The sequence below is a fragment of the Malus domestica genome, chromosome 10 (genome assembly GCF_042453785.1).
Source record: "Malus domestica chromosome 10, GDT2T_hap1".
NCBI classification, from domain to species: Eukaryota; Viridiplantae; Streptophyta; class Magnoliopsida; order Rosales; family Rosaceae; genus Malus; species Malus domestica.
The window spans coordinates 29,903,451-29,920,306 of NC_091670.1; the positions used below are offsets into that span (position 1 = coordinate 29,903,451).

The 16,856-nt window shown below is 38.3% G+C and overlaps 4 protein-coding genes across 6 annotated transcripts; 1 reads left to right on the forward strand and 3 right to left on the reverse strand.

Moving 5' to 3' along the window:
* Positions 1-1,744: 1,744 nt before the first annotated feature.
* On the reverse strand, positions 1,745-5,325 carry LOC103445636 (protein root UVB sensitive 2, chloroplastic). The gene is made up of 9 exons (XM_029109978.2): positions 5,067-5,325; positions 4,840-4,968; positions 4,174-4,262; positions 4,016-4,100; positions 3,722-3,781; positions 3,526-3,619; positions 3,323-3,420; positions 2,856-3,035; positions 1,745-2,603 (listed from the first exon to the last, which is right to left on the reverse strand). Exons 1-9 carry the CDS (start codon positions 5,244-5,246, stop codon positions 2,016-2,018), a joined length of 1,503 nt encoding a protein of 500 aa, XP_028965811.1. The 5' UTR covers positions 5,247-5,325; the 3' UTR covers positions 1,745-2,015.
* A 334-nt stretch (positions 5,326-5,659) lies between these two features.
* On the reverse strand, positions 5,660-8,955 carry LOC103445635 (uncharacterized). 2 transcript variants are annotated; one of them, XM_029109981.2, is made up of 7 exons: positions 8,530-8,955; positions 8,322-8,419; positions 7,399-7,499; positions 6,580-6,649; positions 6,328-6,355; positions 6,190-6,247; positions 5,660-6,074 (listed from the first exon to the last, which is right to left on the reverse strand). In XM_029109981.2, exons 1-7 carry the CDS (start codon positions 8,546-8,548, stop codon positions 5,975-5,977), a joined length of 474 nt encoding a protein of 157 aa, XP_028965814.1. In that variant the 5' UTR covers positions 8,549-8,955; the 3' UTR covers positions 5,660-5,974. The 2 variants fall into 2 exon arrangements, with proteins under 2 accessions (XP_028965814.1, XP_028965813.1); XM_029109980.2 differs by having other exon boundaries at positions 8,322-8,422; positions 8,530-8,951.
* Positions 8,889-11,287, forward strand: LOC103445634 (actin-depolymerizing factor). The gene is made up of 3 exons (XM_008384647.2): positions 8,889-9,509; positions 9,910-10,175; positions 10,841-11,287. Exons 1-3 carry the CDS (start codon positions 9,477-9,479, stop codon positions 10,989-10,991), a joined length of 450 nt encoding a protein of 149 aa, XP_008382869.1. The 5' UTR covers positions 8,889-9,476; the 3' UTR covers positions 10,992-11,287.
* A 1,145-nt stretch (positions 11,288-12,432) lies between these two features.
* Positions 12,433-16,125, reverse strand: LOC103412247 (inorganic phosphate transporter 1-4). Of its 2 annotated transcripts, none has more exons than XM_008350840.4 (2): positions 15,999-16,125; positions 12,433-14,338 (listed from the first exon to the last, which is right to left on the reverse strand). In XM_008350840.4, exon 2 carries the CDS (start codon positions 14,275-14,277, stop codon positions 12,661-12,663), a length of 1,617 nt encoding a protein of 538 aa, XP_008349062.3. In that variant the 5' UTR covers positions 14,278-14,338; positions 15,999-16,125; the 3' UTR covers positions 12,433-12,660. The 2 variants fall into 2 exon arrangements, with proteins under 2 accessions (XP_008349062.3, XP_070663193.1); XM_070807092.1 differs by having other exon boundaries at positions 12,433-14,346; positions 15,999-16,118.
* Between the last annotated feature and the right edge of the window lie 731 nt (positions 16,126-16,856).

Genomic DNA, 16,856 nt, shown 5'->3' on the forward strand with positions numbered 1-16,856 from the left:
TAGAGAACGAAGGATGTAGATAAATGTGGACTGAGATCGGAGGTGATTGCAGGACTATGTTTTTTGGTTGACAACTTTTTTATTAACTATTAAATTATTAAGCCTATTTGTATTTTTGTTTAAATTTAATTAGACTTGTATGACCTATTTATGTGTCACATCAGCATATACAGAATTTTTGGCCAAATTGTGACAGAAGGACTATATTGTTCAATTTTCAATTTTAGGGACCATTTTGATGTTGTGGGTCAATTCTAGGAACCATTTTGATGTCCCGGGTCAATTTCAGGAACCATTTGTAAGAAAAAAATGACTTATGGGGCCCATTTATGTGCCACATCAATACTTAACAAAATTATGACGGAAGACCATATTGATTTGCGACACCTATTTTCAGGAACTACATTGATTGATTTTCAATTTCAATGACCATCTTGATGGTGAAAGTCAATTTTAAAGACCATTTGTGATAAAAACCAAATAATAATAATAACAAATAAGATTAGGAAAGTTAAATAAAATTAAGAGTCTGTTTGATAACCTTTTTTTTACTTTTTATTTTTTATCATTTTTGTATCTGTGATATGAGAAAAGTGTGAAGAAGGGTGACGAGAATGTATTTAAACATGAGAAAAGCGGCCATAAAAAAAGTTTAGGGAGCAAATCAATAGTAAGGTACAGAGGGAAATAGGCAAAAAAACTATTATGATGATCCTAAATAAGGAAAGAGATCCTCGTCGGATCTCTTCCACCAAAGGCCATAGATTAAATGATCCGGTCCCTTGAAATTTGATCAAATGGCTAAAATTATAATAACTTTTAATGAGAACTTCTGTTTTGAACTGTTAGATCACATTTCAAGAGTCATGATCACTTGATTCGTCGGATTTGGTAGAAGAGATCCGGAGATGATCTCTTTCCCTAAATACAACTGAGGGCGTGTTTACAAATGGGAAATGAGATGTGGGAAATGGGAATTGCACACAATTCGAGGAATTCAAGTGTTACTACCACCAGTGGAATGAAAATCGGGGGGAAAATGGGGTGAGACCTAGCTCATTTATGGAATCAGACTCCGGTGTTACCGGAGTCAGATTCTCTAATAATACTTGGTATTTGGATTCCTTGAAGGGCAGTCCTCCAGGAATCAAAGTTTTGTTCCAAAATTACCCTAATTTATTTTCTTAATTTCAAAACAGCCTTACAAATTTCATCGCCAAATCCAACAAAGGTACCCATATCACTCTCTTCTCCAGTCTAACCAATTTTCCGAGGAGGAGCATTGGCTCCGGCCACACCCGAACCCCACTTCTCCTCGTCGCTTGCGTAATTTAAGAACGAGAGAGACATATAAGGATGCATGCGAATCTGCGAATTTGGGAGGTGGTGGGATGGTTGTGGGGGCTAGGGAAGAAGAGGATATGGATGGAAGGGAGGAGTGGAGGACCTGTGAATATGGGAGGTCGTGGGAAGGCTGTGGGGGTTGGGGAAAGACAGGATTGAAGAAAGGGAAGAGATGATGATGCTGGGACATCGAGAGGAAGGGGATAAGGTGCTGATTTTTTTATTTTTTATTTACAAAAATATTACCTTAAGAAAGCTTCATCAATTATTTTATGAATTAATATGATATGATATATAAATCAATTCCAATAACTTTATATGAAAAATAATTATTTAGAATAAGGGGTAGTTTGGTAATGATACTAGTTTTAATTCCGATTCAACTGAATAAGTAAACAAGTTTTATGGAATTGACACTAATTTTATTCCGATTCCAGATATTTTAGTAAACAACTTCAACATGAATCTGATTCTGATTCCAGCTTAATCCAATTAACCTCAATTCAATTCCTCCTTAATTCAATTACCCTTAATCTGATTATGAATTAGTAAACGCCCCTAAAGGTTATGGTGTGTGAGTACAATTCCCAAGTAACAGTATTTCCCTACTTCTATAAACTTTTTGTATCACAAAGTCCCTGTTTGTCCGATCCTATCCGTACCAAAGAACTTCAATATCTTTGAGAATAATTATCAGTACCTAGATTCGACCCCCACGCAAAACGGCTTCCTGTTCCATCGAGAAATCGATCGGTATGCCACCCCTTGGCCTGCAGTTCCAATACAAATGGACCAAATACGTCATTCATCTTCTCGTAAGCCTCTTCCAGTGCGCTCGGACTCGGCACACGAAAAGACTTCTCTATATCCGCAGTGTATCCAGCAACAAGCCACCCCCTCAATGCGTCTTCGCCGGTAGCATTTTGCTCCAATAACATGTCAACCCCTTTGTTTCCACGACTTAAAAGAAACTTCTCTTCAGGGAACATTCCTTTCAATTCACCAAGTTTTGAAGGCTTAATGACCTCGTGGAATGACCTTCCCACTCTCACATTTCCGGCATCCTTTATGAGTCGCCCAGGGAATAGGAGGTCTTCCCGATACCTCAGGTCAGCAGGGCTTGATACTTTTCCCGTCTTCAGAAAATCAGCCACAATCATTGCAGTCCTCTGTGGATTCAACGTGTTGATAGGAGTTGCCCGCATTTCTTCAATGACACAGTATACATGTACCATTGAAAGAAGAGGCCCAACAACCATCTGCAACAAGTTAAAGATCATTCGAATCTATTTCCTTCAAAAGGAATATTAGAAATTCACAACTACCGTACGAAATGAATTCAGAATAACACACTACGCAATATTCACTGCTGTCATAGCACACGAGTGATGCAAACCTGTTTTTACCTCAGTTTGTAAATGGACTTTTGGTGCAATTACGAACACAATAGAATTAATAGATGAGGCTGAATGGTAAAAATTGAGAGTTAGACAGTGAATCATATCCACTACCTTTCCTTGCATAGACGAACAGACAGTAGATGCTAATTGGATCCCTGCTCCCATTCCAATGACATTGAACACAGTTGAGATTGCCTCCCCTTTGGCAAACAGATCACTAAGATTGCCCTCTTTTGCAAAGGCTGAATAAATTGGTAATCTTGTTGCTCTCGCTGCAACAACTGCCATCCCCTGTTAACTTCAAAGGTAAAACTCTTAAAGAACAAGCAACAAAATTATATTTTAGGACTGGAGAAGGGACTCAAAACTTTACACGGATGTGGTATTAAATACAAAGAAAATAAATTTCAACGACAAGTTTACCTATTACTTTAAATAAAACATTAAATCAGAAAAAGGAAATAAAAAAAAACCTAATGTTTACCTTCAGTAAAAAAATTATAATAAAAATGAAAAAAGTGAGGAGAACTTGAGAAGAAATTAATATACACATGTATGCATCTCTATGAAAACTATACCTTTGCAAAATTGCCAAAACCTGCAACTTGAAGAAAAAGCTGTGGACACAAAGGAGAAAGAACTTCCAAGCCAGTGCCAAAGTCATAGAGCACATCAGCTGCAAGGCGAAAAGCTTAATCTAATTAAAAATCTTCTAAAAGCATTAAAGTCACTTCCCACCAAAAACATATAGTTAGATAAGAATTAAAGCTCCCAAACAGACCCAAAATTCTCCAACATTTAGGCTCGGAATCCATTCTTGCGCCCAGATTACTACATATAAGCTTTCCCATGTGCTGCATCCCATCCTTTAGAACCTGCATGTCAACAATATGGAATTGATAATATTCGAAATGAAAGCAATCAGAGTCGTGATTTGGTCGCAAGTGATCTTATACTCTTAAAAATTGAGAACTTACCCAACTTACAACAGTTGCTTGTGCAGGGGTTGGTCGCAAGCCTGCAGCAAATAGGAGTGACTGTAAAGGAGTAAGAATGCAGACATCTGTAGCTTATGTGATGAATCGTCACTCAAGAATTGTAGCAAATAAATAGATAGTATATACTATATAAGCATATATATAAAAGTAAGCACAAAAAGCAACATATAAAAGGTACAAGGTGCAATATCGACCAGAATTCATAGGGTTAAATTTCCATGCAAGAAATATAAATAATGATTTTAAATGCATTGAAGGTATCAGAAAAAAGACCTGAGTTGAAAGCACTGACAGGGCTGCACTGGTTAAGTGCTGCAGTGCCCGGAATTGGGTGTATCTGAGATATCCTTCATTTACACTGCACAGGTAAAAGGTACATGAGTAATTGAACCAATTTATGGGCCCTCAAAAGGAATAAACCAATACTTTACCTATATGGATATCCCGAGGGGAAAAATTTATTGACGAACGAGTCAGCGACCTTAAGGAACACTGGTCTCGAGTCATCAAGAATCTTCACCTGCAGAAAACTCAATGCAGTTAAAGTAGTTCAACAAAAGCAAGAACAAAATCAACCCGGCACGCAAAAAACACACCGGACCGCAGCTACTTCAACTCATCCTCTTTCCATTCCCCAAAACCCGAATTCCCACCGGGTCCCCAGTTCCCGTTTTTGCAATGGCTATGTATTTTATTTTGCCGAAAATTCTTAAGACATTGTTGAACCAAAAGCATCCTCATTTCATTTCCCAGAAAAAAAAAAAAAAAAAAAAAACTACACCTTAGTGTACAATTAACCTTTTCAAATCCCCTTCTTTGATTTCCACACCATTTTTATTTCAAAACAACTCTCTCTCACTCTCTACCCATACATTAAAATCAAACCCAGCAACCCGACACTCAGTGACCGGCTTGCACTGCCATTGGACCACAAAGTCCCCAACTTTTCACCAAATCAACAAGAACCCATAGCTCAAATCAGACCCAAATTGGGAATTTCAGTCAAGGGTGCATCAGCAGCTCAAACTACTGCTTACCCAGCAGAACCCAGAAGTGAATACGCAATTTAAACATGGGGAAGTAGATGAAGAACTTACAGAGAGTTGACCGCTGGGGTCAAACTCGCAGCGGTAGGAGACCGACTCGGAGGTTTCGATCCAGTACGCCGGAACCTCAGGAGGGGCTGGAGCTTTATCTGGCTCCTTCTTCCGCATCATTATCTTCTCCTATTGAATCACGAACGAAAACAAATGTAAGATAATATATATATATATATGTATGTATGTATGTATGTATATGTGTATGTATAGGTGTAGGGACATACCAACAATTTCATCGGAGGGGGAAGGTGGTGGAGTGAAATGGGTGACTGTACAAAGGGGATAAGAATTCCGGCGGCAGAATAGGGAGGGCCAAACCGCCCGGAAATAAATTCAAGGAACAAGTGAAACGACATCGTGCTATGTAATGACAATTTGAGGCCCACAAGCGAAAAGGACGTCATTCAATTACTCAAGTAAGTCTATCGTGAGGCACCATGTTGTAACTTGAAAATATACCGGCATTAATCATGTGTCATTACGTGTTTTAACTTGAAAATATACCAGCATTAATCACAAGTTAACGATACCAGTTGCATGTACGTCCGTACGCTCAGCTTCATTTAATTATTTTGTCAAATCACTTCAGTGAGATGTTAGTTTGTAGTGAGAAAATGACACATTGAGGTAAGAAGCCAAATTTTATGTGGAAACAAGCATTTTTTGCTTAATGAATCACAATTCTCTCGTATCTTTAACCACTTGAGCTACAAACCTTTTATTATTGCTTTCTCGTGTCCAATATTTATTTTAACGAATTTGATAGCAACCCAATTTCGCAAGTAAATACTTGATGGCACGATGCAACCTTGTGAGATGGAAAACAAATCAAACAACGTTGCAAGATTGACAACTATGTTTCTCATGAAAGTTGTTTCCCAACCGAAGTTTCACATTTGGTCGAGTAACAAGATCTATGCATAGATAACCAAATCTTAAATACTATCAGGACTCGGGAGTAATACTTACAGCCTGAGATAAGTTAATTACACAAGTGAAAAAGGGGGCTTTGCTCGCCTGAGGGGCATGGCTTTTGACAGTCGCAAGATTTCTTAAACGAAAAGCTCTCGGTCCCAGCTCTTGCTTGCGCAGACCTCATATGGAAAGGTAAAACCATAATTTCCCCATTTCACTATGACATCTCGGCATCATCTTCATAGTCGTAATCTTGTTCGCTTGGCCTGATTCTCTTCACGTCCCTCGGTGCAGGTCTTCCCTTCTTCGGTTTTCCTCTGTGACATAAATTATATATTTCAGACAGTGATGCCAGGAGATAGAGCCTCAAAGATAAATGGCGGCAATTGATAGAAACTGTTTTCCATCAAAGAAAAATAGTGGAGTGCTTACTGCCCATTTGCATATATACCGCCTTTGGACCGACCTGGACCAAAGTCTGACCTCCCATCTACAATAAACACAAGGGGACAAAACAATGAATAAGAATTGCGCAGGCTGTTGTTGTATATTTGGCAACATAAGCTTTACCATCTCGTGCAGCCGCAAGTTCCTCTGCCTGAGAAAAGGGAAGAGAACCTATGAACATCGGTTTCATGTTTCAAACAATTATTTATCAATGTAAACCTATACATGCAAATAAAAGTGGTTTGAAATTTTAAGTCCACATTCACTTGCATGAATGTACTGATAATGCGAAAATGACATTAAATTAGAACAATAAAAGATGACAACGACAGGTACGGCCACCCTAACAGGACTTCTAATGTCTGGAATACTTACTGCTGGTGATGTAACAGAAGATAATGAAAACATTCTATCTTCAGGCTGAAATTTCCTAGATCGCTTCAAGCTGCAGTCAAAAGGTATGAAGAATTCCTTTCCATTAATCTGTATACAGCAGACTCCAAAATCCAAATATGAAAGTTTTGTGCATATGATGCAGAAAATATCAGCACTGTGTGTTTGATTTAATATAACTTGCATGTGCCATGTGGAATCTTTTGTATGGAAAAATATATTATTCAGGGGAAATGTGCTGTATGAACATTCAATTCGGATGCCATCAGAGCAATGAGTAACGGCCAATCATCGCCCAGCTAAAGCATGTCTCCGACATAAAAAAGGCTTGCCCGAGTAATAATTCAAGAATATAATTTATTCAAAACCGCCAAATATCATATATAGAGATAATCATTCCATGAATATAGACTCAACCTGCGAAACCAAAGGTCATTTCATGAGTTTTTGTCTATAGTTAATGGGGATCACTAGATGAGCTAATACTACCGGTTTTAGTTAGCTGCAAAAGTGGTCAGTGAAAGAACCCTGCTAGCAAAGAAAAAGATTGCTTGGAGGAATAACACAACAGGTTAGATCAGAAAGGAAGAGAACCAGAGGGAAAATTGAATAATCAGAGCATTCGATCTAAGTAGCCAAAATACTAAAGAACCAGTTCTTCATGGGAAAAAGAGTAAATTGTTTAAGACTATCACGCAAACACAGAAGCCTCATGGGCAAGAGTTAACTAAGGAGGATAACCCTACAAAGGAGTAAAAAGAAAAAAAAATGAAGCCAAAGGATATCTTAGCTAGTTCTCACAGGTTAGTGTTCTTGGATGATGATAGAAACCCTTCAAAACCTTTTAGTACATTTCCACATTGAGTTGGATCCTGCAGATAACTAGTCTCCAAATCATACACCTGCATTGTAAGAAAACATTAGTTTCAGTAAAGAGGCGTATCAAATACGCAGCTCAGCTGCAACTACAACAAGACATGAAAAAACTTTTCCATCCCATAGCTTGTGCTGCATTTCAATTCTAAACGGTGGACCAAACCAAAACAACAAAGAAAACAATTACAACCAAATATCCGTGGCAACATAACCAAGAAAAACTTACCTATCACGGGCGTATACACTCTTTCTCTCTATCTCTCTCATTGTGTGCTTATGTACTCATTTTCATGTAAGTTTGTCTCCATCAAGACACGAAAGAAAAATGCTTTATTCTTTAAACATACTATACAAAACCAATTAATTTTTTCTCCACTAACTTGCATACATTTCCATTCATAGCTTCTGCTGCATTTCGGTTCTAAATTGCGGACCGAACCAAAATGAGAAAGAACGAATTTCCATAGAAACATCATTAAGACGAGAAACGCTTACCTATGGCGGGCTAACTTACATGTTACGTGATAAGAGAGATAGACACAAAAAAGGGTTATACACCCATTTCATGTAAGTTTTTCTCCATTATGATTAATAACACGAGAAAGAAAAAACACTCAATTCTTTTTTACATACATTTCTGATTTTCTATACATGACCAATTAAAATCATTTGTGTAACCAAAAAAAAAAAAAAGCACAAAAGAAAAAGGTCTTCCATTTCAGCTATATCCCCAGAAATGAACCTTAACTAAGAAACCCAGTAGCCAAAAAAAAATCACTCTCCAACCCTAAATGAAAGAACAACAAAAAATTTAATTAAATTATTTAAGAAATAAATAAAAATTGAACCTGTTTTTCAATGCCTCGGAGTTCATCTTGAAGCTTGGCTCTCCTACTCAGAAGAGAAGCGAGCATTACCGACGGATTATTGCTCGACGCCTTTTGCGCTGCTAAATATTTAACACGAATAAAAAGAAATCAATTTTTCATTGATAATAAAATTAAGATGGATTTTTTTTTCAATTATTTCGTGAAAGAACACAATCCCGACGCGTACCTTCTGAATCCATTTTCATCAGGCAATCGTTTAGCAGCTGCCCAGGAACCAAATTTCGCAAAACCCAAAAACCCCAAATTTTTAGGGCACAAAATTTCGATCCAGGAAAGCAGTCGATGTTTCGGGCTTGGGTTGCGGATGCTCCGGCTCTTTGTTGGTGGAGAGCTCGTGACAATCACGTGACCTTTTCACCTAAAATATCATTAAATATTAATACTAAGTGGCGTGGCATTTTCACATTTGAGTGCAATAGAAACATAGTCAAAATAAGATTACTTTTATTTTCTTTAATAATTTCTGATTACATCATATGTAATAATAAAATTAATAAATCTTCGAAATCCTCATAAAAAAAATCCGACAAAATTCGGATTCTGATAACGTATTTGTCTTGAAAGTAACGAAAGTAGAGTCTGTATGCTGTACGTGGCGAGTGGATAAAGATTAATTTATAGCGCGTCAGCGCGGACGGTGGTGGAGAGTGGTCCCTCCCCGAAGCTCTGGTCCCCGAAGTCAACGTCGGCCATTGCAATTTGCTTGCAAGCAAAGCGTTAGTCCCACGCAGCATCATCGCCATGTGTACGTATCTTTCATCACCAGAGAGCCTCACAGCAAAAGGGTAATACCAGAAAGCATAGGCACACTGCAGACTGCACTCCTCTCCTTTAGAATCCGAATCTTTCCACCTTTCTATTTTTCTTTCCATTTCCTTATCTTTTTCTAAACCTTAGAAAAAAGGAAGAGAATATTATATAGTTTGATAAGTTTGATTTTCCCTTTTGTGGTTTTGATTGGTATAGTTCGATTCGTTTCAGATTTCCCATTTCTTCATCTTTTCTTCTGCATGCCTCATTTGTTCAAATCTCTCTTTAGCTGCTAGCCTTCTCTGAAAAATCTGTTCTTTCTCGTTCTTGATCAAACTTTCTCTTGGGATATTTGAGATTTTCATGGCTGCAATGTCTTTCAGAGGGCTCAGTCGGGTACTCTCTCTCTCTATATACATGTGTGTGTTGGTTTTTGAAGCTTCTATATGGTTTGGTTTAAATCCCATGTTTCTGTAAAGATAATTCAGTCTGATGTAGCTCTGGATGAACCCAATAGATTGTATTTAGTATCCAGTTGGTTCTCGAGGAATTTTTTGCATACGTGAGTTGAGCTAGTTAATCAGTGCAGTGTTTCCCGCACCATATTCGGAATCCCTCCTTATATATTAGAGTAGTTTGAAATATCGCCGTGTGATCGTTGTATTAGACTTCCAAATTTTTCATGGTCCTGATGGCCAAACAGAGGGTAGATGTCTAGGCAAAGTAGTGGCTAAGTTTTCCTTTGTATTGGGTTAAATTATATAACAGAATTGGACTTTTTTTGTTGATTTTCCAGCCAAATGCTTCATGTGCCATGGGGGTTTCTGATGAGAGCAAGAACACTTTCATGGAGCTGCAGAGAAAGAAGGTTCACCGCTATGTGATATTCAAGGTTGAGGAGAAGAAGAGGGAGGTCGTAGTTGAAAAGATTGGTGGTCCGGCGGAGAGCTATGATGATTTTGTGGCAGCTTTGCCTGATAATGATTGTCGATATGCCGTATATGACTTTGATTTCGTAACTTCTGAGAACTGTCAAAAGAGCAAGATCTTCTTCATCGCATGGTTAGTTTTTCCCTTTTATCTCTTCACCATATGATTTATCACCATGGACTCACTGTTAGTCCTGTTAAACTATCATTATCAAATCCAGACGCAGATTAGGCTAGTTGGCCAGATCATTATGTCTCCTCCTTGCACTCGAGTTCGGAATCCCGCTCCCCATAGATTAGTCGCATTGTCGAGAAAAGAAAAACAATCACTACCAGGCTGTTTTTCTTTTGGTGATCCACACATGTATGAATTGAAAGGTCCGAATGATCACTCTACAATCAGTTGTTAGAATCAATAGGCCTTCAAATCGTTCATTTGAAAAAATTGAAACTCTTCTTCGTTAGATGATCATTATACTTATCAAAAATATAAATTCTTGATCAATGAAGGAACAATCACAAATTTCGATCCCAATTCCGAAGTAGCAATATTTCAATCCCGTGCAGTTATTTGCACGTACAAACTTTTTTTTACAACAAATCATCCATAAAGTTGCACTTGCACCCTTGATTTGGTATCCAGTGTTATGATCCTTTCATATAAACTCAGTGGTGCAGAATACCATTGACGCAATGCAAGTTTTGGTCCTAATAAACCAGAACTTTATGTACGCTTGGAAATTCAAATACTTGTTCTATCTTGTGCTAATTCATGATTATTTACATAATAATGCTCAGGTCCCCTTCGACCTCTCGAATCCGTGCGAAGATGCTCTACGCCACATCTAAAGACAGGTTTAGGAGGGAGCTGGACGGTATCCACTACGAGATTCAGGCTACTGACCCAACAGAGATGGATCTTGAGGTGCTCAGAGACCGTGCCCATTGAACCGTTTGTGCAGTACTAAAACACATCTTCCTCAGTCAATCAAAATTTCTAGGGTTCTGTAAGTTTGTTCTGCCGGCTTCACTATGTTAGAACCCGTTACCGGCACAAAACTGCATTACTGTTCCTTGAATAAACTGGCAGATCAGTTGGCTGGTACAAAAAGTATGGTTTGATGTTATCTTCTTGTTTCAGGATTTAATTACCTTGAGGTGATTAAAACCCGAAAATTGTTGCTATATACATTTGGTCACTTATGGATTTATGTTTGCGGAGCAAGAAATGCACCATGTTATTGATCTTTTGTTCTTGAACAAATTCATAACCCGAAATATATGCTTAATATGCTTAATAGGCAATGTAGACGGAAAGATCACCGAAGATCAACCAGGTACCTTAATACAAGGATAAACAACATAAAAATACAGAGATGAGCATCCGGTTTCTACTTTTATGTTTAAATAATTATATAAAGACCGAAACAGAGAAAAATGAAAACATATCCTAAAATATTGCTCCATTTTTAGATGAACATAATGCACCCACCATTGCCTCCAACTTTCCTGCTGCAGCAGATATGCCATTGCAAGTAGACCGCAGTGTCGCTGGGAAAATTTCAGCCGGCACCAGAAATGTATAGCCGGACAAATCATGTTTCATATATAATTTGAAAGATCGCATATTGTAATATATAGGATGGGATTAAAATAATGTGTAGAATTAATTTATAAAAATTAAAAAGAGGTAAATAAAATATGAAAAACATGCAGCTTCATCAAGAGGAAACAAAAACATGCATGCATAGAGCTGTAGCGTTTTTTCTAACCTGGATCTACTCTCTCTACCTATAAAGCGAGAGAGAGAGACTCCGACTCCGCGAGAGATCTAGGAGGGGGGGGGGGGTGGTAGGTAATAGGTAATGGTGTGGGGCAAGCCGGCCATGAGAAGTTATAAGGGAAGGGCGTTTCGCCGAGCAACCGGAATATTACAGTGGTACATTCTTCCCCTCCATTTTAGCTAGCTGTTGTTTCTCTGTGGACCCTTTTGTTCAACGAACTTAAGACATCTTTCAGCGGTATATTCCAAATGTCAGAGAGTTTCTAGTAGTAAATAGAAAGTAGCCAAAACCGAAAACAGAAGCAGATGAAGAGAGTTTCAGTGGTATATTCCCCTCCATTTATGCAGTTCAAATTTACGTCTTTAAATTGGATCGGTCCATTGGGGTAGTGAAGAGGTGAGAAATATTGAACGAGGTAGGGAGCCTTGAGGAGATGGCTACCATGGTTGAAGAGGCTAGGCATGCAGGGGTTTCAGAAATAGCAGAAGCAGATGAAGAGAGGGAAGAAGATTGGGTGTTTGCCATTGGGTCGAGTTTAGGGCATTAGCCGTTTAAGCTCTCGATAGCCGATACCATATAAGAAAAATAGACAGAAGAAGAATATGATGACTGAAGGACAAGATTACTCGATGGTCTTGCCTGTTGATATTGATACGTACAACATGTTGTTATACATGAAAAACGTATCCCGTCTGGCATTGTAAAAGCCAGGACATAAACTCAAGTGAATACAACAAAGTAGGAAATCGAAAATTAGGCTTTTTCCCTCTCCCCAAAATTAACAACAGGCTTACATTACAACATTATTTCCTGCACACTGCTTACAGATCCAACCTACACAACTGGAACTGTCCTGTTGTTATAGCCTGAGTGCTCCAACTCCACTGCCACGCTTTCGCTTTCTTCTTCGTTCTCACCCGACATCTCCTCCAACGACCTCCCATTTGATTCAGGCACCAAGAAAGTGAACAATATCCCCAAGAAGTTGACCACACCCAACGCAATGAGCGAGTTTTTAATCCCGATGCCTGCAGGGTACCCTGCATCTGCCTTGGCCTTATCTTGGTTCTGAGCCAAATACAAGAAACCGAATGCACCAACTATGGCGCCAAGCTTCCCGGATGCAGCTGAGATTCCATGACAAGTAGACCGGAACCTAGCTGGGAAGATCTCAGCCGGCACAACAAATGTTGTTGCATTAGGACCAAAGTTTGCAAAAAAGAAGGTCAATGAGTAGATCGCCACGAACCCAATTCGGTTGTCCTTGTGAGTCCAGTGATCATAGGGAATAGCCAGTGCAAACATGAACACTGTCATGAAGAAGAATCCCATCAACTGAATTGCAAATCTTCCAATCCTGTCAATGAGAGCTACCGTAAACCAGTAGCCCGGGACAGTACTGCACAATGCAATAAGAGTTTGCGCCCTTGCGATTCTGTAAACTTCTTCAATAGCATTCATAGTCTTTGCAGGAGGAATCCATCCGATCGCACTGAAAATATCCTTTTGGAACAGATTTTGGCTGTAGAATGCAATGTCAAGCAAGAACCAAGTGCTTGTTGTTCCAAGCAAGTGAAGTCCATGGCGGCGCATAAACTCCTTGGAGAACAAAGCAAATGTATTAGCACTTGGCTCAGCCTTCTGTGGTTCTGCTTCAATTTCAACCTGCAGAACCTTTGACATGTCGGATGCAGCCTGTTGCGCATTTTTTGCAACCAGGGCGGTGTAACGGGCAGTTTCAGGCATCTTCATGCGCCAGTAGTAAGTTATTGCAGCTGGAATTGCTCCTACCATCACAATAATCCTCCACAGATAGTCCGCTTGTGGAACGGTTGAGGCAAGTGCATTGACCTCATATGTTGGAGCATCAAACAACGCTTTAAACGAGGCCGCAGAGATGATAGCAAATATTCCACCAGCTAAAATTCCAAACCCCTGCATGGCAAAGACAGCAGCAATGAAAGCGCCTCGAGTCTTCTTGTTAGCATACTCAGACATGATTGTGGCAGAGAGAGGGTAGTCACCGCCAATACCAAACCCTAGCCAGAACCGGAAGAAACAAAGCGTTGACATAACGGATTTTGGGGTATGCCCAAATGAGAGACCTGAAGCAACAGAACATATGACCATAAGCATAAGAGTCATTCCATAAACTTTCTTCCTTCCCATCTTGTCACCAAGCCAGCCAAAGAAGAGCTGGCCTGCCAGGGTTCCACAAAACGCCACACCATTTACGGCAGCTGACACATTCGGAGGCAATATCCCAGGCTTCGCTGCGCCTTCAACGTGGTAGTATATGCGGCCGAGCAACTTGGTCACCAAAGATATGCAGAAGAGATCATATGCATCTGTGAAGAATCCCATTCCAGCAATGATAATTGCAGTGAAATGGTACCATTGTGTTTTTGCTACATCAAGCGCATTAAGCACCTGTAATTGCTCTCTAGCCATGGCTAAGCTAGCTTTTACAAATTCTCCTTCTCTTCTCTTTCTTTCTCACCCGCTTTTTTATCTGCACAACTTGAATAAGAGTGAGAACATGAAAAAAATACTTCTGCGGAAACGGCAAGTATAGCGTAAAATATTCGAACAATAATTTGAAGAGAATAACATAACAATTTATATTCGTTTGGCTTTCGCTACATCTAGTTTGAAGACGGCAAAAAGTTTTACTAATAACCATAATTAGTATTTAAACTCTCACAAACCTCAAATCGCAAATACATCTAAATCATGATTAACACAGATTTCTTATGAGTGATAATTATTCTGTCAAAATCTTCAACAAAGGGGGAAAATACAAAGGAAAATCTAACAATTGTTCAACAAGGGAGTTTGAAAATTGGACTCTCAACTCTGACAGGTGACAAGTAAGACTACAAGACCCGTTCGTTTTGGTCATATGTTGAAAATATATTCAACCACTTCACTTTATGATTTTTGACCTTCAGATATTTTTATTGTTGTTAATTTATGTCAATAATTGATCACGCGTCAGGCGGCTAGCGAACATTAACAAAAAAATAATACACTAAAGAAATTTTATTCGCCACCCAAAACAAAAAGTGCACCTTTTTATTTGAGCACGAAAAGTGGAATGATCTTCTGGAAACTAAAAACACGGGGTCCGTGATATTTTGTTTCACACGATGCCATACTAATTTAAATCGACGTAAGAGTTGTCAAACACAAATCTTTGAGGAACTACCCCACACAAGCAGACAAACAGATACCAATTTTTTATCTCTAAAAATAATTCAAACGCATAAATTATATTAAAATTTTCAACCTTTGTCTCCCTAACAATATCGAACCACAGAATTAAATTAAGTTTTTGAATCTTTGCTCTCCAAAGACACTGACTCGTTGACCTGTAAACCTTAAGCACTTTACATTACCCTTCAAACAGAGTGGCCGCTATTTTTCCAGGGATGTTGAACCAGATTTCTTGGGATTAAAATTATCAAAATAGTAATTTAATTGGCTTAAACTAATATTTACAGCTATTTACAGATGTAGATTATGAATTTGATTAATTAGTTTGGACGGTTACAAATCTTTGATAGTCTGAATTCAGAAGAAGATAATGGTAAATCCAAAACTCAGATTTAATACTACTGTTAACTTATTTTTCTAACTTAGTTGCATCTGATGCACAATGGGTTTCTAAAAATTCTCTCTTTCCTACATCTCTGCTAAGACCCCAAAAAAGAAAGAAAAATACAATGAAAGGGGGAGTTTTTAGAGTGAAAATCAGAAAAACTAAACTCTGATCTGGTACCGGGCAAGTCTGTGTTGTAATTTTGAGAGGGGATTTTGAACTCAAACACAAGGGGCGGGCAAACCGTCCTGATTAACTAACTGACCAAACTCACGTTTCTAAGGTTCTTAAATCAGAAGTGGGACAACCCACGTGGAAATTACAAAGGGGAAGAGAACCCATGAATGATATGTATAAAAAAGCTATAAATTGTATTTATTCCCAATGACAGAGAAGACCGTACTTTACACTTTGCACTGAGCTTGCAATTTGCACGCGTGATAGAGAATTATGCATGGAGAGATTAATGGGCTAATTACAAGAGCAACAACAATGGAAGAAAATATTAAGCACAAACAAAGAAGTTTAATCTCTAATTAGCTAAATTACTTAATTTAATTTGCAGACTAACCTGTTGGGATTTTTGTTTGTTGAGGGAGAGAGACAGAAAGGTAGAGAGAGATGAAGAAATCTGGTGGTGACAAAAGGAAAAGGAAGGATGTGAATATTTATAGGCAACGGCAGCAGCCAATGCGTTCACACGAAGAGTACGGTATGAACTTCTACGGCATATGGATGGTGTTATTCATACATTCATTTCTACCTCTCACACATTTTTTTTGAATTTTTTATCGTCGAATTTAATGAATTAAACAAGATCAAATAAAAGAAATTAACAAAAAATATAGAAATAAAAATAGATGTGTGAATAGCATCTTCATTTCCAGATTCTCCTTAGTCCAGTTTTATTTTTTAAGTCAACCGTCGCATCCTGTCTAAAGTCTCACCTTCTACGTCTTGCTTACGACTATTGATTTGGCACTTGTCATTTGGTTTCACAAGGACCGATTGTTTTGTTTATTCGTTTTTTTTTCTCATAGTAATACTTGCGAATTGAAATGCTAGGATCATTCGCCAAATGATATCTAGCCATTAATGTAAATAAATTATATTTATGATTTTTAACCGTTGATGCATTTTGTCTTATAAAAACAATGGGTCGTGTTCGGATTTTTCATTTATATTGGTTCTTGTAGGGTAATTAATTGTAGTGAGTCCTTTTGTTTGATTATGTAGCATATGGACCTAAGCCAAGGAAATGTTTTGGTTGTGTTGTATCTTATGCGGAGCTGTAAACTAGTTGAGTTAGAATAAATATTACTAAACTAAAGTTTGGATTGTTTAACTATTTTTAAGTTGGTGTCAAGCTTGGTTTGCTTCTAATACAAATCGAGCTTGAGCCAGCTTAAAATTTTCAAGCTTGATACCG